Source organism: Trachurus japonicus, chromosome 7, assembly GCF_045865225.1.
Source record: "Trachurus japonicus isolate A0001 chromosome 7, Traja_1.0".
Lineage (NCBI taxonomy): Eukaryota > Metazoa > Chordata > Actinopteri > Carangiformes > Carangidae > Trachurus > Trachurus japonicus.
The window spans coordinates 19,113,841-19,138,225 of record NC_140913.1 but is presented as its reverse complement, the minus strand read 5'-3'; the positions used below and the strand labels follow the sequence as shown (position 1 = coordinate 19,138,225).

The 24,385-nt window shown below is 43.3% G+C and overlaps 4 protein-coding genes across 4 annotated transcripts; 3 read left to right on the top strand and 1 right to left on the bottom strand.

Annotated features, from left to right (window-relative positions):
- The first annotated feature begins 28 nt into the window (after positions 1-28).
- fance (FA complementation group E) lies at positions 29-4,739 on the top strand. Its single transcript, XM_085781862.1, has 10 exons — positions 29-289; positions 1,362-1,932; positions 2,093-2,137; positions 2,228-2,284; positions 3,230-3,373; positions 3,455-3,578; positions 3,814-3,889; positions 4,006-4,072; positions 4,190-4,315; positions 4,433-4,739. Exons 1-10 carry the CDS (start codon positions 87-89, stop codon positions 4,535-4,537), a joined length of 1,518 nt encoding a protein of 505 aa, XP_085637988.1. The 5' UTR covers positions 29-86; the 3' UTR covers positions 4,538-4,739.
- Positions 4,740-5,544: 805 nt separating this feature from the next.
- Positions 5,545-8,272, top strand: rpl10a (ribosomal protein L10a). Its single transcript, XM_085781861.1, has 6 exons — positions 5,545-5,589; positions 6,030-6,101; positions 6,409-6,489; positions 7,225-7,373; positions 7,476-7,648; positions 8,060-8,272. The coding sequence occupies exons 1-6, from the start codon at positions 5,585-5,587 to the stop codon at positions 8,228-8,230; spliced, it is 651 nt and encodes a 216-aa protein (XP_085637987.1). The 5' UTR covers positions 5,545-5,584; the 3' UTR covers positions 8,231-8,272.
- Positions 8,273-9,049: 777 nt separating this feature from the next.
- irag3a (inositol 1,4,5-triphosphate receptor associated 3a) lies at positions 9,050-13,632 on the top strand. The gene is made up of 13 exons (XM_085781860.1): positions 9,050-9,266; positions 9,363-9,426; positions 9,515-9,587; positions 9,685-9,712; positions 10,399-10,539; positions 10,630-10,761; positions 11,432-11,588; positions 11,676-11,716; positions 11,807-11,857; positions 11,942-12,078; positions 12,194-12,322; positions 13,209-13,322; positions 13,403-13,632. Exons 1-13 carry the CDS (start codon positions 9,255-9,257, stop codon positions 13,551-13,553), a joined length of 1,230 nt encoding a protein of 409 aa, XP_085637986.1. The 5' UTR covers positions 9,050-9,254; the 3' UTR covers positions 13,554-13,632.
- Positions 13,633-13,720: 88 nt separating this feature from the next.
- On the bottom strand, positions 13,721-24,268 carry inavaa (innate immunity activator a). Its single transcript, XM_085781859.1, has 10 exons — positions 24,194-24,268; positions 18,368-18,461; positions 17,784-17,917; positions 17,538-17,660; positions 16,991-17,225; positions 16,845-16,898; positions 16,238-16,442; positions 15,698-15,847; positions 14,900-15,596; positions 13,721-14,530 (listed from the first exon to the last, which is right to left on the bottom strand). The coding sequence occupies exons 2-10, from the start codon at positions 18,429-18,431 to the stop codon at positions 14,438-14,440; spliced, it is 1,755 nt and encodes a 584-aa protein (XP_085637985.1). The 5' UTR covers positions 18,432-18,461; positions 24,194-24,268; the 3' UTR covers positions 13,721-14,437.
- Between the last annotated feature and the right edge of the window lie 117 nt (positions 24,269-24,385).

Sequence of the window (24,385 nt, the reverse complement as noted above, 5' to 3'; positions counted from 1 at the left end):
CTACGACCCACAGGAAGCTGGTCAGTAGAAGAAGAGATGTCAACATAAGTGGCGGCAGCAGCAGCAGAGTTCCTCCAGCTGAGAGGATGTTTTTGAGTCGGTTTGACGGCCAGTCGAAGCTGCTGGTCCGGTCGCTGCTGTCCGGAGCCTCCGGTGCGCGGAAAGCACTGGACGTCTTCCGCCGGCAGCAGCGGGCCAACCCGGACATGTCTCTGTGTAACTTTATAGAGACGCTGTGCCAAGAGGACGTCGCCTGTCCAGAGACCGCCGCCGCCCAGCCAGTTACTGTGTAAGTAACAGTAAGTTAGTAGTGTGTCTGTTGAGAGAGAGGGGGGCAGCAAGTGTGGGACAAAGTGTAGTCTAATGTGTCTATGTTTTGTGTTTTAACGCGACCGTCAAAGTAGACTTTTTGGAAGACACGGCGCTACATGTTGAGGAGGCAGACTGAAGGCTCGTTCACCATGGCAACACGAACGTTGTTAGCTCTATGTTGCCATAGAAACGCTAGTGGAAAACACATCATTGCACATCACTTGATCTCTTCACTTTACCCCATCTTTTTACTGCACTTCACACAACTTAAAGGTCCAGTGTGTAATATTTGTCAAGGTTTATTGGCAAAATCTGATATATACTACCAATGAATATACTGTAAATAATAGGATCGGAATGCTAGATGTCACTGTTTTCCCCTCATTTTACACACTGGACCTTTAATACCGGTACTTATTTTTGTAATATTTAAAATACAGGGTAAGGGTTAGGTAATAAATGAAGAACTTATAACATAGTGTTTTGTTCCAGAGTAAATCCAACTGCACACACATTTAGAGCCAAAGAAAATAAGTTAATGTTGCTAATTTTGGTCATCATTTCAAATTGTGAGGGTTTGGCTCTGTGGTAATTTTTAAAGGGCACCTTTCCCAACCAGAGCATTAATTGATTAAGAAGAAAAATAGTTTTTGTATTTTCATATTGCATATTATATTTGAGTAACATTTTTGAGGGGGCTTTTTCATGCCTTTATTTGACAGTACAGTTGAGAGAGACAAGAAATGGGGAGGCAGAGAGAGGGGGAATGACACGCAGGAAAGGGCCGTCCGATGCGGGATTTGAACCGGGGCCGCCTGCACGAGGACTATAGCCTCAAAATATGGGGTGCCTGCTTAACCCACTGCGCCACACGGTGCCCCAATATTTGAGTAACATTTTCATGATGTTTTTTTTATTTATTTTTTTTACAGTGTCATATTTGTACTTTTATATATGGAGGACTGATTATTGTTTCAATTTACACTGTTGACATCTTATCACACATCTGTGCCTCACTCACTCCACTTTCCCCCCCTCCCTTATTCTAGAAAACCCCTGGTGTGCCTGTTTCCTGCTTTATTCAAGCAGAACCTGCTGTCCTTCATCTACCTGGTCCACTCAGTTCTTCCTCAGACCTCCGTCCTCTGTCTGCTCAAGTGCCTCAGCCAGGACCCTCTTCCTCCAAACCCCTGGATCACTGCTCTGGGTAGACAGCTGAAGAGAGGCCTTGGGGTTCATACTGAGGAGCCTCTGTGCACTCCACTGTGCAGCCAGAGACTCAGTGAGCTGTCACAGCGTTTAGTTGGTCCTGGTGAGACTGGAGGATGGGCTCAGTGTCTCAGCAGTCAAACCATGCGATCCGAATCTCAGAGTGCATCTGGTTCATCAGAGCAGGGGACACAGAGGAAGAGGAAAGGAAGTGTCGTCTCTTTGGACTCTGAAAGCGATGACAAAGTGACACAGCAGAGTAAACGGACAAAGATGGATATCAGTAGTAGCGAGTGTGTTCATGCACAACAACAGAGTACGAAAGAGGAGACATCAGAAAAGTTAGAAGAAGATGCTCCAGCAGAAACTACTGCCGACCATCCATCTGATTCCTTGCCCGAACATATAAAGGTGGAGGATCTGTCTGTTCTGTCAACACTGAAATCATCCATGAGTTTTACATATTTGTTGTCTTTCCATGTAGGAACTGAATGGTGTATCAAAAATGTATTAATCAGTTACAGGCTCGGTTGTAATAGTAAAATTGGTCGGCTATGTTTTTCTTTTTTAGGTCTCTGTTCTTCAAATAAAAGAATTACTGGAAAGTCAGACAGAGGTAAGAAGTGTTTTCTTCTGTGTGATCTGTGCACAGGCTTCAATATATATTTATATCATTATAATAATTGTATCTATTGTCTGTTTGCAGTGGGACCAGAACTCCATTGATGTGTTTAAAGTCCTGAACAGCTGTGACCCCGGCCAGGTTTGTACTCAATATTTTACAGTGGGCATTTTTAAATGTCTTACCCCTATACTTATGTGTGTTTGCTGCATTATATTAAAGCAGAAGTAAGCAATATTTTTGTGTTAATATAAGTCTTAAATAGTTATATCTTCCGACAGCAATCACTTGCATAGAGTGTTTGGACCGAAACACGGGTCTCTCAGTCACTCTGCTCTGCTCTGAGGAGAAAACTTTTCTTGTATCCTACAATTTTTATCCAATGAGGAGAGAGATCGGCATGAAGGGCTGTGTGTGCAGCCAAGGGATGCGCGTGAATGTGGTGACGTAGGGACGAGGACTAATAGATCCATGACGAGGGCGGGGGCTGCTAACTCCATCGGCTGACAAGACGTTATGGTGCGTTCAAGGCAAACTCGTGTTTTTCCGACCTGTGAAGTCGTACCAGTTCGATCTGGTACGACTTCTTGGGTCGGAAGTTACGAGTGGCCGTTATAGTGACTTTCACAGGTAAAACAGGTCGGAAAAACACGAGTGGGTTGCCTGGAACGCTTCAAAGTCGTAAGTTGTGACTTGAAGCTGTAATTTACGGTTTCAAAAGCCTGCCTGGAACGCAGCATTACCCAAAACGACCGGATCGCTTACTTCTGCTTTAACTTTTTTTTTTGTTACAAATCATTCACCCCATTAATCTACAGTACAAGGGGACAGAATATGTCAAGGTAGTGCAACATAACCAATACAAATAATACAGAAACATCTCAACTTATATCACAAGTGTAGTAAGTACTTACATTGTACACAGTATAAGACATACAGCAGAAAACCAGAGGGGAAATGACAGTGTTCCAGTCTGAATGTGCTCGATGGCTCTGTTTGACCAATCAGGAGGCTTTTCTTAAACATTTGGTCAATGATGGGCTGTGATGGGACAAATCCCACTACTCTGTCTCTCTGTCTGTTTAGGTGGCGGTGGTATGCAGCATGCTGAGTTTGTCTGATTTACCGGAGCAGACTCTGCCTAAACTGTGCAGCAGTGTTTTGGCACTCTCTCCTGACCTAAGCTACAGCACGGCAGCAACACTCATTGAGAGCCTCCTGCTGGAGAAGGTACAACACCGGACACGTAAAGGATGGAAAATGTGCTGCTGTGTTTGATACTGACTGGATGTCCTGATGCTACATGTGCAGGTGCAGTCCCTGTCAGAACCGGCCTCCAGATGCCTGGTTACAGCAGTAACATCACTGTGTAGCCACTATCCCAGACCAATGTGCCATGCTCTGGTCAGACCAGTTCTAATGGAGAAGCACATAGGTGAGACAAGCTAAGCTATGACTGAGTTATTTCATCATTTGTTCACACAGTTTGTTGGAGAAGGATTTTAGTCAAACACTGATGTAGCAGAAGTCCTGGCATGGATTCAGTGTCCTGGTCCAAGTGCACATAAACAACACACATTTTGATGTTGTAGAGGACTGAGCCAGGACCTTTTACCCAGTCTTTGACCCCAACATTGATTGATCTGTTTTGAACTTTGCTTGGTTTTCAGGGAATCCACAGGCTGAGCTGCTGAACAGGCTGATAGAGGGCTGTCTGGATTCCCACTACAGACTACTGCTGCTTCAGTAAGATAAGACCTTTAAATGTTGCTTTAACAAGTAAAAAAAAAAAAAGAGAGATAATAATCATGGACTGTAATGTTTATTGGCTGTCACATTTGTTCACTTTGTTTTTCTTGCAGAATGACATTCAAAATTGCTTGGACTGAGGCACTGCTGTCCATTATCCACAGCTTGCTAGACTCTAAGGTTAATAAAACTTATCATTCAAAAAAGATGTCAGACCTCTTCTACACAGTCACAGGGTGTATATAAAAAAGGGTTGTAGTAGTCATTCAATTGAGTTGCCTGTTTTTTGTTTTTCAGCCTGATTTGACTGAGGAAGTGTTTTCACAATTCACCGAACAGCTTGTAGGCCAAGGGCCTCAGTTTGTTAAGTCTGTGAAGTTTGCAAAGATGATGTTAACAGTCCTCACCAAATATAGTAGTCATGTGAGTTTGTAAATTTATATTTTATGCATAAGTAATGAACAGTGGATGACATACTTTGTTTGAAATCTTTGTGTGTATATACTGTATATCTTAATATGTATCCATCTTTTTTTCAAGGTGACTGCTACACACAAAAACTCCCTGTCTGGTTGCCTGATGCTAAATGAGACCTTCCTGAAAAAGTCTCTTCAAGCTGCTCTGAAAAGAATTAAAAACACATGAACATGACATCATCAGTTTATATACCATCTTACACCTGTGTGGACACTGTGTAATGGACACTTTATAGGAGTTATGGTTGTGACAATAGAATAAGAAATAATGATATCTGCTATATTATAATGGATTATTCGTCATTAATTAAATGTTACTCATCAGGGTTCTTATGACTTAATGCATGTTAATAAAGCTGTTCTTGAACTCTGTTCTTGTTTACTTATTTATGATAATATGAGACAATGGAGGTATGATGGGAAACAGGGAGAGAGAATGGGGGATAGACACAGTTTAACTGTGCGCCCTCAACCCCTGGACGTGTTCTTGAAGTCCAGTACAGCAGAACCCAAAGTAGCTGGAGGCTGAAATCATGGGAGATCTATCAGCTAATGTGATAAAGCCATGTGTATAGTAAGGGGAGCATGTGAGTCATTTTATAATTAGGCGTACATGTCATATCTATGGGCTGTGTTCATCAATTTACTAAAAACTAAATTCAAGTAATTATCTATTTCATATCAAGACACATTTCTCTTTCTTTTAGTGTAAAACCCCTGACAAATCCCATCATTTATAAAAATAAAAACTCAGGATCTTTTGAACTTTGATTAAATGGAAGCTATAGAATAAGAAAGTTGCCTGTATTCTATTTTGACGTTTTTTAAGCTACATATACATTTTCCAGCACAGATTGTTGTGCAGACAACAAATTTATTTTTTATTTTATTATTGAGAGTATAACTAGAAACACTGGTGGCTTGGACGTGTATCAATCATGAGCAACAATCGTTGTCCTTTCCTTTTTGTTTTCGTAAAGACAGTGCATTAATAAATTAGAGGGAAAATGCGTTGAGTTGAATCCATGGATGTATTGGTCTTATAATAAATCCATGGTTGAATATCTTTGGTTGAATCACGCTGCAAACGTAAAAAAAAAAAAAAAAAAAACGTCCTTACGTTTTCTGTGACGTCGCCACGGTCGCCTTTATTTTGCGTCACTTCCCTGTCCACTTCCTTTTCACCGTAGCGACAAGGGAGGGACAAGCTGCGAAAATGAGGTTAGCGCAAATTCAGTCAAATAAATCCAAAAAATAAACGTTTTCGACATTTAAACCAAATGATATTTATCGCCTAAGAGTCTATTATCATTCTGTGATGCGGTGGTTGTGTTGTTTGGTCCAGTTTTATCTGAAATCGTTGTCGCTAAAAGTGAACGTATGTGACCGGGTTCACCGGCCGGCGAAGGAGACCATGCTAAACTTTTAACATCTAATCCATCGTCATCCGTTGATTTAGACCTGATCCAGTGTCACAGTCTAACATCTAATGTGTAGATTAACTCGCATAGATGAGATTCATCCAAATTTATCAACAACTTTTTAAACATTTTATGACTTTTTTCAGCGCCGTTTTCCGCGTCGCCGGTGAACGGACTCTGATGGGACTTGTAACACATTTTAGTCGCTGTAACTATTTTATTATTTTTCCGTCCTTACAGTAAGGTTTCCAGGGACACGCTGTATGAAGCCGTGAAGGAGGTCCTGCAGGGCTCTTTGGCCAAGCCCAGGAAGTAAGTTCACATCGTTAAATCCCATTGATACATTTATGTATATAATACAGAATATGTGCAGAGTATCTGAAGGCCATATCCTCTTAAAACACATGTAAAATTAAGGTAAACATGTAATTTACATCAAGCTTTAATGTCACCTTGTACAATGTTTTTTTTTTTTTTTATTGTTAAATCTGTGAGTTAAATATTAAGATTGTGTCCTTTGAAATTAAATCTTAAGGCCCTACTTTGTGTCATATAGGTATGATGGAGAATACGAACCCACAAGTGTTATGTATAATGTTAACAAACTTTCTGTCTGTAGGTTTACGGAGTCTGTGGAGCTGCAGATCAGCTTGAAAAACTATGATCCCCAGAAGGACAAGCGTTTCTCCGGCACTGTCAGGTTCGACCTTTTACTGTCTCACCCACCCTTTTCCTTGTGTGCTTCCAGCCCTGTCTGAGCATCAAAACATCCCATTTTATATATGGAAAACAGACGCTTGATAAACTTGGAAAATTAAAAAAGGTTCAGACAGGCCAGGGGCGGACATGGAGAAGTACTCTGGGTAGTCTGACTGAGCCGACTCGGCCTTGGCTGGGGAAGGTGAAGCAGACGGACCCCTACCCTGGGTCTTAAAACATGAGGGGAGGCTTTGAGTGGCAGAGCTGGTTAGTTCATGTCCTCATGCCGACCAATTTAAATAAAGAGGTCAGCTGGACACCGACCACGGTGGTGGTATGGGTAAGAACTTCTTTACTACTGCAAAATCAGGGTGGTGTCACTGGGAATGGCAGAGTATTAGTTTCAGATGAAGGCCTTTTTTAGCAGTTAAATGCTTTTATAGTTTGTTTTTTCCCCCGATTGAGGTCAAATGTTACAATTTATCACCGAAACCAACTCTGTGCTGAAATTACAATGTACAATATGTTGCACACTAGTTGGACTGGATTCATTACATGTAATAATTCACGATTAACTTGCAGAAAGCAAACAACGGTTCATGAAAGCAACAAATCATGAATTTGAAAGTGATGGACAATTAATGAGTCCACCACACCCTGCCATCTTACCAGGCACCGTCCCTGAATCAGCTGTGCAGTTGTCGCCGTTGTTTCTAACTGTTTTGTCGCTGCGCAGGCTGAAGACTCTCCCCAGGCCCAAGTTCTCCGTGTGCGTCCTGGGAGACCAGCAGCATTGTGACGAGGCCAAAGCTGCCGACATGCCACACATGGACATCGAGGCTCTGAAGAAGCTCAACAAGAACAAGAAGCTGGTCAAGAAGCTCGGTACGCAGCTACGAACGAACGTGACCACTCGTTGAGACGTTTTTAATGCTAATGATGGAGAATGAGTTATAACGTTGCTAATTTTCTGCTGTCCTTTTGTAGCCAAGAAGTACGACGCCTTCCTGGCTTCAGAGTCTCTGATCAAACAGATCCCTCGTATCCTGGGTCCCGGTCTGAACAAGGCTGGCAAGTTCCCCTCCCTGCTCACCCACAACGAGAACCTGAACACCAAGGTGGACGAGGTCAAATCCACCATCAAATTCCAGATGAAGAAGGTACGTTGAGCAGCGATTCATTCAGTAAAATAGATGTACGGGTGCTGAATCTGTCTTAGGAATTTAGATTTCTTCTGTTTTCAACAAATGAGCAACATAGGACCCTTGAATATGGAAGTTTCCAGTGGAACCACATCGACTGTAATGGCTCACACCAACCCTCTGAGGAATTGTCCGACAGGCCTTTGTGCTTTTTGTAATGACTCGGTCTCTTCAAAGTAGATGAATCCACCGCTAATCACAGCGCTGCACTTTTATATTAAACATCTTCCTCTGGATTTTAACAAGCAATACTGGATCATTCAATCTACAGTTGCCACTTTTCAATTCTAGTTCAATGATTAAATGAATGTTGTATTGGTAAAATTGACTGTTGGGTTACTGAAGAATATATTGGCATTTGTGTTGTAGGTGCTGTGTCTGGCTGTGGCTGTCGGACACGTCAAGATGACAGAGGAAGAGCTGGTGTACAACATCCACCTGTCCGTCAACTTCCTGGTGTCTCTGCTGAAGAAGAACTGGCAGAACGTGCGCGCCCTCTACGTCAAGAGCACCATGGGCAAACCCCAGCGCCTCTACTAAATGACGGCTTTTCTGTTAATAAAACAATGGAGCTTCTCCAAAGTTGATGGTTTTGCATTGTTTTTTTTTTCCTTCTTCAGATTTGTCTTCACTGACATGGTTTAAAACATTGGTTTTCATAGTTTAGAGACAATTGCTCTCATTTCCCCCCAGTTATTTAATTATTAGCTTAGTTTCTTTTGTAAAAAATCTTGGAATAGTCAAATGAAATGGGTTTTATAATCTGTACAAAATGAGAAACATAGTCGATCCTCACTCCTAACACAATGATGTTATGTATGGAGTAGACGAGAGAATTAGAATTCAGATGTATCTCATTCACATATAGCAGGTTTACTATCAAACTTCGAGATTATTTGAACATACGAGCTTTAAATTTATGAAATTCAAATATCCCATTTGCTTTTGTTGTATTAACAAGTTCAATGGACTTTAAAGTACAGCACTGTACATGCAGTGAAATGTAATTCAAAACTGATCAAACAATTTTACACTAGTAATGGGCAAATTGTTTGAATAGAGGAGTAAATGATTGAAAACATTATCGCCTTAAAATCATAAGGTGGACCGAAGCTTTCTGCCGCTCCAACTCTTCCAACAGCTGAGACCAGAAAGACAAACTGAACCAAGAAGTTTTCCTCCCGTCATTCAGAGCCGAGAGCTGACTTCAGTCCGTATGTTCCCTTTCTCAGAGGACTGAGAGGGAGACGAGGCACATTTTATTCTTTACAACACCAGTAATTATTTACCACAGATAGAAACAGCCGTGCACTGGAGCTACCCATGAGCCTCTTGGGGTGGCCGCCCTGCTCTGCTCTGACTGTGGATCTCTTAATAGGATTATCTATTCTCAGTACAGGAGAAAGGCAAGGGGAGAAAATGAACCAAAGAGGGACGGGAACTTGGGAGAATATGTTTGTGTTTTCAGCAACAATAATGAAGAAGCCCCTGTTGACCCTGAAGAGGATTTAAACCTTTTAATCTGAGTAAAACATTTGGATTACTCTCAGCAGCTAACGAAGCGATGAACGCTGAGGTGAGTCAAATAATCTTCCACCTGCTCCTGCTCCTCTTCACACAGGAACTATTTCTATTTAATAAGCAGTGACAAGAGTTTCTGAATATGTTTCAGCCTGATGCAGAGACAAACAGCTGCAGCCTGCCCACCATGCTGGGCAGTGATGACAGTGATGAAGGTAACACTTGCTCATTAAAAAAAAAAAAAAAAAAAAGGTTCCCAGTGTCATGGCTCTGAATTTAATCTGCATCTTATCTCTGGGACAGAAACCAGCCAAGAGGAGCTTCCCATCACGAGCTGGAACGAGCTGTCCATCATAGAGCGCGTGGGCCTCAACAGGTGCAATTACAAACACAATGTAGTTATGATGAATTCAGTTTAATCAACCTGGTTCTTTTGACCTTTAATTAAGCATCTATCCTTTTTTTTCTGACAGTGTAGAGATGTCAGAGAAAGATCTGGAGGTAAGGCCTCACGTTTTATTCACCATGATGTCACAGATTAAATATTGTTTCATCTCATTCTTCCTCTTTGTATTGTGCATTTTGAACTTTTATTCTTGGCCCTTTGTCCTAATGTTGGTTTTAAGTATTGAGGTGTGAAATGCTTAAATTTATTGCAGTTGATACAGTTTATGTCAATGAATGTACATTTTACTACTTTCCTCAAGTTTAGTTGAGTTGTTATTCTTCAACCACATAAAATACATCTAATGCAATATAGTTTATCTCCAGGACCAGGGATTAAAATCTGTCATATAGTCGAAACGGGTGTCAAAACGTGCGGCCTGTGGGCCAAAACTGGCCAGGCAGGGGGTCCAAACCGACATAATATTGTTGAAACTGCACATATTTTTTATCAAGAAATTTTAGGATGTTCATATTATGTTTTGTAAAAGGATGTAAACATCTTAATAATGGACTAAAACAAAGGGAGAAGTTCAAAGTTATCTTTATTTATAGGTTATCATGCTATTATTTTACTGGTCCGGCCCATTTGAGATCAAATTGCGCTGTCTGTGGCCCCTGAACTAAACTGAGTTAGGCACCGCTAAGGGTTTACAGTGAGTTACTGAGTTACTGTATGTGTGTGTGTGTGGTGTGTGTGTGTGTGTGTGTGTGTGTGTGTGTGTGTGTGTGTGTGCTCTCAGACGGCCTTCTCTCAGATCACCCTGGCTTTCCGCTGTGACCAGTACACCCTGAAGCAGAGGCTGCAGGCCGAGGAGCACGCCCGCAACCTGGCTGAGGAGAACGTCCAGCTGGAGCTGAGCAGAGGCAGGGAGACTCTAGAGGTCAGTATGACACTGATGATCTGAACTGCAATCATTTCAGGCCACAGAGAGAGAGAGGAGGGACATGTGTTGTGCGTTGTGTGTCTGCAGACACTGAAGGGCCTGTGTCTGGACAGTAAGCGCAGTAAGATCCTGCAGAGGCTGGAGCTTTCCATGGACATCCTCGGCGGGACTGTGGAGCGAATCTCTAACACAGCTGAGGTCCTCGGGGCCGTGCACCAGGTAACTTACACCAGTTTGTTTCTTGATTGTTCACAGCAGCTAAAGCCATTTTCTTTTCTTTTTTTAATTCTATTTTACAGCTGGAACAACAGAGCAGCAAAAAAAATGAATTTCAAGCTTTGAGCCTTTAATGAAAGTTTTCAAGTGTTTGTTAAAACAAAGGTGTCCAGGTGAATATTTACCAAAAACCAGTTGTATTTTGGACATTTCTTGTTTCCGTTTGCCTTTGAGCTGCAGTGGAAACCAGTGAGGAGGCATGAAATTCTGTTCGGCAAATACCATAATTTTTAATTTAATGTGTCTAATTGGGACGTCTGAGTCCTCTACAGGCTCTAATTAAACCATTTCTTGTGACTGGATTCAGAGGCAAAAAAAATTATTTAAATATTGTAAGCATTTGTTAGAAGGTCTATATTGTTATTCTTCACTTTACTAGTGTTTAACTGAATAACTTATCATCTGACAGAGCACAATAAACCACCAGATGACATGATTTAGAGTTTGTACATCATTAGTCAGTGGTAAATCATAGCCCAGATGCTCTGCAGATTTCTCCCAGATAAAAGGATCTGACTTCCTCACTGCTGGTACTCAGCACATTATTCATTATTGTGTGTAGATTTCCATTGTTTGTATCACTTGTGATCTCTCTCATTTCTGTCTGTGATAGGAGGCACGAGTGAGTCGAGCGGTCGAGCTCATGGTGGCTCACGTGGAGAATCTGAGGAGGAGACATGACAGAAACTCGGCGGAGTTGGAGGAGGCCAAGAAGGCGATCCAGCAGCAGAACCCGTGCGGAAACGCCACCGATCCCAGAGCCTCACCAGGTTTTCCCCACACTTTAGTCTGAAGCTTTTTGTGCAGCTCACAAGCGGTGTCATGTTCACTGACCACTGGATTGACTCTTGTCCTAGACCCAGAGGAGAGCGAGAAGAGGAAGAGGAGCACCCAGCAGGTATGGAGATATCCTTGGCTCGTTGTGACGTCATATTTAAACAGCTAGACAACGTTTCATTCTCCTCTGTCTCCTGCTTTCTCCATTTAGAGCAGCGGGCGTCGAAGAGTCAGCATATCGGTCATTACCGGCCCAGACCAGGTCAAAGCTCTCACTCTCTCTCCACTGAGGTTATCATCAAAACGCACAGAGCGCCTTTGACCAACGCACTTCTTGTCCCTGCAGGAGAGAAGGCGAGAGGCGAAGAAGCGGGCGGCTCACGGAGGCTCCTCCAGCAGGAAGTCGTGCCCCTCTCCATCCCAGAGCTCAGAGTCCAGCTGCTCCGCCATGGCCAAGGACGACACCTACTTAGTGGACGACAGGTCAACTGGAGACTCTGGGTTTAAGCTCTGTTCACAATAAACGAAGCGTAGAGCAGCAACCATGAATCACCTGATGTTGTTTTCTCTGTTTTATTCATCTATTTCTTCTTTTCAGGCAACTTGATGCAGATGAAACACCGTCAGAAGCTCCAGCTGCTCAGCCTCCTCCAGACCCTTCTCCCACCCCCAGCACAGAGTGTCCCCAATCAAAACCAGTGGAGACCAGCAAAACCCAAAACAAAACGTATAACCTGGAATCACAATCACAGAAACACCAAACAATACAGGAGCCTGCAGCAATTACCAGTTTGCTGAGGCTGTTTTTAATTATATTAAAGCAGAAGTAAGCGATATTTTTGTGTTAATATAAGTCTTAAATAGTTATATCTTCCGACAGCAATCACTTACATAGAGTGTTTGGACCGAAACACGGGTCTCTCAGTCCCTCTGCTCTGCTCTGAGCCGAGGAGAAAACTTTTCTCGTATCCTACAATTTTTATCCAATGAGGAGAGAGAACGGCATGAAGGGCTGTGTGTGCAGCCAAGGGATGCGCGTGAATGTGGCGACGTAGGGACGAGGACTGTTATAGTGCGTTCAAGGCAACTCGTAACTCGTGTTTTTCCAACCTGTGAAGTCGTACCAGTTCGATCTGGTACGACTTCACAGGTCAGAAGTTACGAGTGGCCGTTATAGTGACTTTCACCGGTAAAACAGGTCGGAGAAACACGAGTGGGTTGCCTGGAACGCTACAAAGTCGTAAGTTGTGACTTGAAGCTGTAATTTACAGTTTCAAAAGCCTGCCTGGAACGAAGCATTAGCCAAAACGACCGGATCGCTTACTTCTGCTTTAAATATAAGTACTTTTAGACAACAGAATAGGTCTTATGTTTTATGTGTGTTGTCTTTTAAAGCTGCAGTGGCCAGACTGACTTGTACCAGCTTGAATCTGTATCTGTGTGGCAACAATTCTGTTAAACTAAAGCACAATTGAGAACAAAAAAATTAAGAGCTCCTCTAGAACTCTCATCCACTTTTTTCCCCCAATCTTTCAGCCACTTTGTGACTTTGCAGGTTGTTTTCTGGAGAAATGTTACTATCCTCACTTATAGTTCCTCTGTATTTCCTACAGTCCCCCTCCGGATACTTTACGACAGAGACACAAGGGCAGAGCTGCGTTATCAAAGAAGAAGTTAGACCGGGACAAAAGGAGCACAAATATCTACAGACGTATCTCTACGGGCACGTACGTCGATGATTTGTTAAGAGTCCTTTGATGACTATGATGATTGTTTCCTGTGGTCAAACACTGACTTTTCTCCTCAGGAATGGATCTCTGTGGAGACGACGCCCTCTGGCTCACTGGCTGCATCGCTGTCGCTGGCTCGTCCTCAGCTTGTACCTGTGTGTGCTTTTCTGTATCGTAATGCTGACGTACTTCTTGTGGCAGCTTCATGAAGCAGAATATGAGCCATGATCTGCTCCTTTGGGATCCACCGTCACCTCTACTGTGAACATTACCTCACTTTAAAACTCTTTGTGTATGAATATAAAACATTTTGATGTAAAAGTTAGGTTTCTTTGTGCTCCTTTTATCTCAGATAACACATTCATCTTCTACATAGAAATGCCACTAACATCATGTTCAGTCACATTTTTTTTATTATAAATATACAAAACATATCAAAACTGATACAATCATTGGTTAGTAACAAAACAGCAAACTGCAGTGAAAACATTCATCAAACCACCATTAAAGGCATCAGTGATTAATTATTAAGAGTTAATAGCAAACGTTAAAATTGAGCTTACTTCACGTCATGGCTAGACAGATGTTAAACTTTAACTAGAGATATAAATATTCATTTTCAAAGATGTTCCAAACTTTTAGTAATAAGTCTCTATGTTGTAAGAGGGAAACTTTAAATAATAGATAAATATAGTGTAATGTTTAAATTATATTAGGAATGGGAGAACTCATTTTAAAACTACTGTAGGCGAATTTTATGTGCAAAGTGTGTGCCAGCCACAAAGCAATTCTTGAAACCACAGCAAGTTTATGATCAATTGACACGTTAATGGAATTGCATGAACCTCAGTTCACCTCAGAGGTTTTTTTTTCATGATCAAGCATTATAAAACAATTTAAAATAAATAGAACTGGCATAGCACCTTACATTAATTTTTAAATTAAAAGAGGAGAGAGAAATGTGCTCATCAGGATACCCACAGGTCCATGTTTTCTGCATCATGTCAACATACGATCTCACAGAGAGTCCACAGACTTAATAAATACAGAGATAAATAAAAAGGAGTAGCATACATCCTACTGAACATACTGCAGAGGAGCAGAGGTCTCCGCTACACTTGGCTCACGATTTCAGCGTCCTCGGCCACAAACCACTGGAGTGGAGTCCCGTCTGCAGCTCTCTGCAGAATCACATGACCTGACCCCTGCAACAAACACATGACATCAGTGCTCACATAGTGCTCATATATCATCTATAGATTGTTTCAAGGCTGCAACACTTGGTTAAGTAATTGATCAGTCACACAACAAGTTGGTTAATAACTGATTAATCATTCCTGTCATTTGCTTAACAAAATCAAACGTGACAAATGTAATTGTTTCAGCTTCTTAAATGTAAGTTTTTGCCACTTTTCCATGTCTAAACATGATCATAAAATTCATATCAGTTGCAGCCGGCCTTACATCTGTTAAGACTCTAAACCAGATTGAACGACTCATCCGTGACCTATTGTTTTAACTGGTGTGTGTAGTGTGTTATGGTCTGTTAGATTAACATCTTCATTAGTACCAACCTGTTTAAATGGATGCAGGTGAGGTGAAGTTGGGCTTCTGACACCGAGGGAGCTCTGCTGATCTGAGCAGCTCGGCCACAACTTCTGCAGCTGATTCCTCTGGTGCCAGGACTTCAGCTCCTCTGACACAATCTCCCTGGGCATCAGCCTGATGGCGTGGTTCGGGTACTCCTTCAGCGAGGGTGTTCTCACCAGCCTGGTGTAAGGCGGAGGGGGTTTCAGGACTCCCCTTGGAGACAATGCTTCGTCCTGCCACTGTCTTTGCTGAGGGCTGCGCACTACGGGAGGAGAGGACACGAAACATCTCCCCATGTCCAGGTCTTGAGGAGAGAGAGGGCCGTCCTCTGGCATGGCCTTGACGTAGTTGGGGCTGGGCTGAGGCTGGCTCATGTTCTTGTGTGGGCTGGAGAAGCCGGAGAGTCCTTTTTTCTGTGCTTGAAAGTGGAAGCCATAAGGTGGCGGGCAGAGCTTTGGGATCTCAGAGGGTCCGTCCCTGCTAGGAGAGCTGATGTAGGAGGAGGACGAGTGCTCTGAGCTGCTGTCTTCAGAGCTGGACTGGTACAGACGCAGGGGAGAGTACTCTGGAGAACGCACCATGAAGTCAGCCACGCAGCGCCGCTGGGGCAGCCGGGCTCGCCCTCGACTGTTCTCTGAGCTGAGACGCTCCAAGTCAGCAGACAGCTTACTCTTAGGAAGTCTGAGGAGACAAATCATATCACATTGTAACACCAAAGCACACACATTTACATCCTTTGAACCGCAGACATTTGACATATCTGACATGATGTCTTGGTGTACCTGAAGGACTGGGAATACTGGCGGCGCACGTGCAGCTCTGGCGTGGAGGGGGCGCTGGTGGAGTGGTTGTGATACAGAGCCGAGTTCTTGATGAACTGTGAGAGAGGAATCCTGCCGCTCTCTGCAGACACCTGGGTTCCTGCTGGACTACTGCACACAACACAAAGAAGAGGGACGACTTGAGTCATGTAGCATGTAGGAGATCTCCTTACTGTGTGATGATGACTCTCATAAAAAGGGAGCCAGTGCAGCATTATATAAAAATCTGGACTGTGAAGTTAAGGTTAATTTTAGACCAATGTAATTTCAATTTGTAAAATGACAAAACAGAAAAGGAAAAATAAAAAAATAAAAAATAATACCTATTTGGTACATGCATCTGAAGCATTAACATAACTTTAAGAACATTAAGATAACAGCTGTATGAACACTGACAGATTAACTCTGTGTTTCTTTAATGTAATGGTCAGGTTAACTGAAAAATAAGTTCATATAGATTTGTTGTTACGTTGTCGCTTTACGCGCGCTTCACAATCATACCTGGACCTGCTGCTGCAAGCAGACTGGGGTTTGGTGCCCTTCTGGTACGGCTGGTCCAGACTGGACTCCTTCCACGGAGAGTTCTGGATGGGGGAGCGCTCGTACTCCACACTGAGCTGGCTTGACGACTGCGGAGACAGCTGCAGGGGGTCTGAATAGGAGTTACCCAGCACTGGAGGAGAGTGGGGGCTGGGCGGGTCCACATCTATAAACAGAGAGAGGAAATCACTGTCAGGCAGCACTGACAGACTGTGATTTTTATTTTTATACTATTGTGGTCTGTCAGGGCACGTAGCGATTGTGTTACTCCAATAGATATCACATCTACATGATCTTTTATATAGATAATATAGATTTTATCTTTATGGTATATAAAGAAACTAAATACATTTACTGAGAGGCTACTCGATTACAATTTCGAGCTACAGGGCACAAAATATTCACAATTACTATGTATACTACGTAATATTACATACTACAATTTATATTATTCTGAAACTCCCCACATTTTTATGCCAACATGTACTTCTTCAATGTACATGTTACTACTGCAACAGAGTATTTCATCTTAAAACCCATTTTGTGTATGAATATAGTTGTGTCTCACCATCATCCAGGGCCACTACGTCAGACAGGGAGCTGTCATCAGAAATGCACAGATCTGCAAATACAAAACAAGCGTCTTAGTAACGTCCATCATGTTCATGGGTGTAATTCAAGTATTGGCCTGTAGGGGGCAGCAGTGGCACTCACCTTTGTTCTGAGTGGTTGGGATGTTGATGCACGGTGAGTTGCACTGGCTCTTGATCCTGTGCTGGAGCACGGCCTCCTGTAGATCTCTCACTTTCTTCTCCTCTCTCTTGCACTGCTGCAGCCGGCTCTTCTTCTGCGGTTTGCTGAGTTTTCCCTCCAGGGAGAGTTTCCGGGCCGCTTCATAAATCTGCTGCTGAAGAGCCAAGTCGGTTTCCAGTGCTTGCAACTCCGAGTCCTGTAATAGAGACATTGAAATGTAGGCGATGAACAATAGTCTCTTTTACTCATTCATGTTGATCAAAATGACTAAGCTGTGATCATGTCTGTAGATAGATAGATAGATAGATAGATAGATAGATAGATAGATAGATAGATAGATAGATAGATAGATAGATAGATAGATAGATAGATAGATAGATAGATAGATAAATAGATAGATAGATAGATAGATAGATAGATAGATAGATAGATAGATAGATAGATAGATAGATAGATAGATAGATAGATATACTTTATTGATCCCAAGCTGGGAAATTACAGGCTGTACCTGTTTATCCAGGTGGATCAGGCCTTCGTCCAACTTGAAGGAAGCTCCGATCCTCCTTCTGACCCGAGGAGGCTTCTCATCGGGCATCAGAGGATAGTCTGAGGGTAGTGTGCCAGTCAGCTCCTGTGAAGACAAAAACTCAGTTATGACCCTGAAATACAGATTGCAACCCTGCAGTATTTGTTCGTTCAGAGCTACGGTAATGTTTTTCATCTGGCACAGAGTCTCCACAGAGTTATAACTTACTGCCTCTCTGATGCAGAGCTTTCTCAGCTCCAGCAGGCAGAGCTCCAGACGCTCCTCCAGAGACTGGTGCTTCAGCTTCAGGGCTCTGGTGTGGGTGGTCAGGTCCTTCACTGGAGATGTAGGACTGTCAGGACCTGCAGAGAGACACACAGCAGATTCCTCATCAGCAACTGTATCAGCCATAGAGATAAATATACAGCCTATAATTCACTATTTCTACTATATTCTACTTTCATTCTGTAAGGACAGAAATGTTTGAGATGATTCAGCAAAAGAATAGACTGCAAGAAAGCAAACGTAAACATTTTCTGCTTTGTGCATATCTTGATCATGTCTCTGTATTAAAACAAATAAATAAAAAGCTGCATAAGATGTTTGTTTATATGTGTAAAAAGGTGTTAAATCCTCTATTTATTTTTAAAACAAAACAAAACAAAAAAAAACTTTTAAATACGAATACCGGCCTGAACTAGAATAGGTAGTATTAATGTGTTTTGATGATGTAGCTCTGGTGTGTGCATGAGATGCATCAAAACCAAATGCTGTGTTGTGGTATTGATAATCTATTGCATATTTGTTCTTACCAGAGTGCAAGATAATCCCACTGTCAGTGTCACTGATCTCCTCTTTACTCTCCATGGCCGTCATTGTGAGGCTGCTCTCAAGTTTTAGCAATACCTGTTGAAATAAGTTGGTTCAGATTAATATAATTAAATTGATCACTTAGAGGAGCACAGACCCTCCAGTCTCTGTTCCTGCCACATGGCTTCATTCATTCTGGCTCCTGCTGTTTTACTTAACAAAAGTGAATGACTGGCGAGTGTCCTTTCACACACTTATCCATGCAGCTCAGTATCTCTCCCCTCCTCCCTCTCTTTTTTTCTCCTTCCCATGCTCGATCACAAAAGAGGCAGCCCCTCACGGTTGACTCGGCACATGTGCGGGGGTTAATCCGAATCGTGGTGCCATGGTGATGACGGGGCATGGTGCCGCTGGCCGGGGGAGTGTGTCGCCGTGAGGCGTGTCAGAGGGCGTTTAAAGAGCCCAGACCCCGAAAAAGAAAGCAGATGGCAGCGGGAATTACCCCACTCATGGCCTGCACCTGTTCTCCCCCCCTGCGCCCCTCCCTCAGCTCCTATTCAACCAGTGTCCAGAAAACCCTCTGGGGCTTTGAAGTGGAAGAATGTCTCAATGCTGGGCTTGTCCGCGCAGCGTCAGATCACAAGGTCCCTGCTGACTCCTGTGCAACACTGCCCATTTCACAAACAACACACTTTCACAAACAGGCGAGCACAATTCATGTTTATGGCCTGCTCCGCTCCATTGTTGCTCTCCACCAAACATCTGACAGACAATAACCTAAAAACAAGATGGAGAGGGGAACGACAGCAAGATGAGGAAAACAGTCACAGCAACAAATTGGTGGTGATGTTTGGGGAATAAAAACCCATGAGTGGTTTTTATTTCCTCCATTTTGAGGTAAATTAATTCACTCTGGTTCTCGTATGTCTGCCACCAACTGGAGATTGCATGAGAAAATGCTGTTGGCACTAACATGATTAAATGATATTATAATCTTTATGTAAATGCTACACATTCATAAAAAGGCACAGTTCATAAACTTTATGACTCCTGGAGCAGCCTCTGTGCTAAAACCACGTAAGCAAAACTCACACAAGATGTAAATGATGTGTCATTATTCAGGAATAAACGGAGGCAGGGAAACATAAAGACACCGCATGAGTGAATGTGTTGCTAAGGCTGCTGCTGTGTATAATCCTCAGCTCCTCTCTCGTCCTCTGTGTTTGGAGATTGGTATCAGGCCTTTTCCTGCAGGGACCAGGAAGACTCAGAGCCCGTGTGGATGAGAACCTCCTCTAAACAGGATATTATTGTGCATGTTATAGGCCCGACCCATTCACCACAGCAACTCATGTGAACTGATGCAGCTATGAGCAGCCGGCAGCACAATGAAGTAGAGCCAGGCAGCTCGAGTCAGTAAAACAACACTGCAACAAAAGGCCCTGTATCCACCAACCGGCCTCAATAATCTGCTGTGGGCGCAATATCTGCTGACAACTCCGCTTCAGGCCCGAGCAGCATTGTTTTAGGCCAACACCGAGACAAGGCTGCTGTGAGCAGTGGAGAAAGGAGCAACGTTGAGTTTTTACTGTACAAATTCTAGGACCCGCCGTCATACCCTCAGACGCAGCAACCTAAAACTAATGACGTCGTCAGGAATCCAGCCTGGTAATCAGACACAGGCAGGGTAATGTGGGATTTACCCACTTACACCCCATAACTCTCTGAAGATTTTCACAAGAGTCTGTGGTCGGAGGCCTAGGCTGAGTGGGTGGGTGGGTGGGTGGGTTTGGGTAAAACAGCAAATCCCGTTAGAAGTTGCAGCTCATTGCCTCATGGCCATTTATCATAGCTTTCTCATATTTATACTCAAAGGAAGAGCCAGAAAAAAACATACTTCTCTTGATCGAGTGCAACAGGAATAGCAGTCCATTTCCTGAGTGGATGGCGGCTGATAGCACAGTCTCCACCCAGAGGACGAGAATCGATGTAGCCATAACATCTTAATGGAGGAAAGTGTGTGATCATCACTAATGAAGACCGTCTAGAAACGTGTCAGAGATGGGAGTTTGAGGGTCTCCACCCATCCTCCTTTGCTTTACCGGACCGTGACAGTGTAACATCTACGGAAGTGGGTGTTTATGGCAAGAGATCACGATGTGGATTCAACTGTCTCGCAGACTTCCCCCACCACCCTTTCCCATGAGCCTTTGGAGCTGCAATCTCCTGGAATGCCGCCACCGCTGCCGTGCTCATTACCACTGTGGTCGGCCCTGGAATTACCGACGGACCAACGGGGACCGGCCTCACCGAGGAAACAGTGAGGGATGCCTGAAACCAGACCGAGGCCCTGTTCGAACCCTGTAATTAAGATTCTCCACTGAATGCTGATACTATGGAAGAAACCAAACGACTTTACAGCATGCCTTATTTCAGAGTCTGATGAGAAGCCAAAATCCATTCAGCAAAATGGATCCACTCTGTACACACACAGTATGGGTTAGGGGGCTGCTGGGGGAAAAGTGCATCGATGTGGGGGAGCAGCAGGAGTGAGAGAAAGTGAACTGTTGCATTAGAAAGCCGGTCTCTGGAGGCAGATCTTTAGCTTAGGAAGCACAGACAGCAGCCACGTGTGGACAAGAGGTGATATGATGACATGAAGTTGATTTAAGCCAAAGGTGTGAGGCCATTACTGACTGACTGCTGGTCTCATCTGTTTGTCAGACCAGCACTGTTAGGTAGGCCTAGTGCAGGGACCGTAGCTCCTACAGAGACAATGCAGGGTTATATGCTCTCAGTCTCTGGAGGCCATATGCTGGCCAGACGCAGCAGCTCTGTCACAGCCCAGCGACAGCGTAAATACAGAGGCCAAGAAGAGCCGCTCCATTGTTCGCCTGAGGCTGAAGGGCTGACCGGGGATCGTGGCACCTTGTCCCTCTGAGTCATCATTTCTGAGGCCTCTGAATAGACACTGATGGTCATCCTAGGATGTGGTTACAGCTCTTCACCCACAAGTAGCCACCGTTGACAAAAGAACCGGGGGACTCCAGGGCATAACAACACTGAGGTGTTGTCTTTGGCACCACAGTAACGCTGCATGTCTGTCAACATGTGGACTGTAGGAGGCTGTGTTTATTCTGCTGATGTGGGCACAAACAACTATGTGTTGTCCCACATTACCTCTTTTTTTCTATGAAAACAATTTGTCTGTACTACTACTGGGCAGGGTATTGATCTGTCCAGACTTAGTTGTCTTTTTAGTTTTCAGTTTGTTAACAGACACATTTGTAAGAGGAACTGCAGTTAAGGAGGAAACACTCAGACCAAAGAAAATCTAACAATGCCAGAGTTTGCATATTATCAATTAGAACAATAAATAATGCATTAAAATCTAACAGCAAGATGTATTTTAAGTATTAAAATAAAAGGTAGCATGCGGAATAGTTTCTTTCATAGTGTTATCGGATTAGCAGCCTACCACCTATAGATTACTGTATAAAAATCAATTTAAAGCAGATATCAGTGGAATGTTTTTGTTAATATAAGTCCTAAATAGTCCTATTTTCCGTCAGCAATCACTTACATGAAGTATTTCAGCCTAAACACGAGTCTCTCCGTCACTCTGCTCTGCTGTAACCCGAGGAGAAAATTTTCCTTGTGGGATACAAGTGTTATCCAATGAGGGGAGAGAACGGCATGAAGGGCTGTGTGTGCAGCCAAGGGATGCGCGTGAATGTGGTGACGTAGCACGAGGACCAATTGATGCCTGACAAGGGCGGGGGCTGCTAACTCATGGTGCGTTCAAGGAAGCTCGTACTTGGTCAGGACAGTGTGGGCGTGGCAGATAACGCTATGATTGACAGCTCCATTGTCATAGCAACACGTCAGTGGCGACCATTAAAAAAAAAAAAAAAAAGTCCTCACCGGAGGACGTGCATCGATTGATTGATGCTATTTAGCAGCTAACTAGTCTACCAGCTTCGTTTTGGAGCATCATAACCGTCTTTGGTCGTAGTCTCACAGAAAAAAGAAGCTTTTAACCGTCACTCATGTCTGTGTGAGCGCCAGGAGGGGCTGACTGACACACACACAGACACAACGCAGGTCGCGCTGGAAAGCTAATAAATGCTAAAAGCTAATCGCCAATTTACACACACCCTCCCTCCCTCCCTCCCCTCACCCCCCCAAAAAAACGGCTGTATCGGCTGTATGTAGAGAGGAGTTGTGAGGAGTTGTGGGCACACACACAGACAGACAGACAGACAGACAAGGTAGGTCGCGCTGGAAAGCTAATAAAGGCTAAATGCTGATCGCGGATTTACACCCCCCCCCCCCCCCACACACACACACACACACACACACACATAAAAGAAACGGCTGTATCGGCTGCATGTAGAGGAGATGTGAGGAGTTGTGGGCACTGACAGACAGACAGAGTGACACACAGACACAGACAAGGTAGGTCGCGCTGGAAAGCTAATGAATGCTAAAAGCTAATCGCCACACACACACAACTCGGGTTGACATGGCTCTGGTTGTGAGGACTACAGACAAGGTAGGTCGCGCTGGAAAGCTAATGAATGCTAAAAGCTAATCGCCACACACACACAACTCGGGTTGACATGGCTCTGGTTGTGAGGACTACAGACAAGGTAGGTCGCGCTGGAAAGCTAATGAATGCTAAAAGCTAATCGCCACACACACACAACTCGGGTTGACATGGCTCTGGTTGTGAGGACTTGAGAGGAGTGGAGGAGCGACCGTTAGCAGAACGGTTTTGTTCGCCGCCACTGGGGGGCTGGGTGAGAGAACTGACGTGGCGATTTATGAGTGGGTAGGATTTATTGCGTGATAAATCCCAGAGATAACTCCGCCCAATTCAAACCTACTGTACAAAACCTTAAAAGACAAATATTTTCAATTTGGATGGAAACTTTTTTCTAATTATTTTTACATGTTTAATAATATGTACATAAGACCCTAAAATACATGGTTAGGAGGCTTTGGTGGATTTGGGTTTCCAGAGGCTTTAATGTCACAGTTGTAGCTGTAGCTGTAGCTCTCATGTAAAGTAATAAGGTGATGGAGTAAAGTCTCATTCAAATGAAGTAGGGAGAAAGCAGAACATTAAATATTTAAGTGCTTTATAAACATCTCAATGACATGGTGGAAAATACATAAACTTCAGTACTGTAAAAGATTTGAAGAAATTTTAATTGAGAAAAGTAGTACTTTTTACTGCATTACATTTATTTGACAGTAATAGTCAAACTGACACTGAGCCTCTATAATAAAGCCCTATAGTTTCCACACAGGTGTTTTCACTTAATATGGCTCTTTAAACCTGATCAAACTAAAGCTGTGCAAAAGCTACAAGTCCTCAAAATGCTTAATTTTGCTGCAGAAGATCATTTGTGCAGTTAAAATAAAACGATATTTTGTTACCCTCTGGGAGTCCATAAGATACACACCATGAACCCTTTTCATAATGACTGCTTATTAGCAGCTACCTACCTCCTAGGCTACAAGATTCCTTTAGTTTTTGTATTTTTTCTTTTAACGAATCCAGGTAGTTCTTCCATCACTGTTAGTTACTTTACAACATGAAGACTGAACACTTATCTTATTGTAATATCGGACGTTTTCGTGATAAACAAATGGAATAGACAATTTATCGAAGCTGTAAACGGTTTTGAATTTGTCTAAAGTTAAGCCACAGCATCTTTGATCTCTTACTCTTCTTCTGGTTGTATACGTGTCGCTCTCCCTTCACTTTTCTGTCATATATATCAAACTTCTACAAATTTGTGAGTGCCGGTGGGACTCACCTTGTGTTGTGTTTTCAGTCCGTCTACTTCAGCATCCTCTCCTGTGGAGCAGCAGCTGTCCACACTTTCTCTGATCTGATGCGAGGGCAGCGCTTGGGACATCTGTTCCAGTCAACCCCACTTTCTAGCTGAAGGGGGGGCACTTTATTGGCCTTTGTTTAAGTATCTTTGGAAGCCAAAATCTTATCTTGA

Bases quoted from the DNA above. Each gene is read 5' to 3' on its own strand.
- fance (XM_085781862.1), top strand. From the start codon at position 87: ATGTTTTTGAGTCGGTTTGACGGCCAGTCGAAGCTGCTGGTCCGGTCG. The intron at 2,285-3,229 runs GTTTGTACTCAA...CTGTCTGTTTAG, and splicing joins ACAGCTGTGACCCCGGCCAG to GTGGCGGTGGTATGCAGCAT. The intron at 4,073-4,189 runs GTTAATAAAACT...TTTGTTTTTCAG, and splicing joins ACAGCTTGCTAGACTCTAAG to CCTGATTTGACTGAGGAAGT.
- rpl10a (XM_085781861.1), top strand. The intron at 7,374-7,475 runs GTACGCAGCTAC...GTCCTTTTGTAG, and splicing joins GAAGCTGGTCAAGAAGCTCG to CCAAGAAGTACGACGCCTTC. The intron at 7,649-8,059 runs GTACGTTGAGCA...TTTGTGTTGTAG, and splicing joins TCAAATTCCAGATGAAGAAG to GTGCTGTGTCTGGCTGTGGC.
- irag3a (XM_085781860.1), top strand. The intron at 11,858-11,941 runs GTCAAAGCTCTC...TTGTCCCTGCAG, and splicing joins TCATTACCGGCCCAGACCAG to GAGAGAAGGCGAGAGGCGAA. The intron at 13,323-13,402 runs GTACGTCGATGA...TTTTCTCCTCAG, and splicing joins AGACGTATCTCTACGGGCAC to GAATGGATCTCTGTGGAGAC.
- inavaa (XM_085781859.1), bottom strand. From the start codon at position 18,431: ATGACGGCCATGGAGAGTAAAGAGGAGATCAGTGACACTGACAGTGGG. The intron at 17,226-17,537 runs GTACAGCCTGTA...TCTCTATTACAG, and splicing joins TGATCCACCTGGATAAACAG to GACTCGGAGTTGCAAGCACT. The intron at 16,443-16,844 runs GTGAGACACAAC...CTCTGTTTATAG, and splicing joins CGTAGTGGCCCTGGATGATG to ATGTGGACCCGCCCAGCCCC.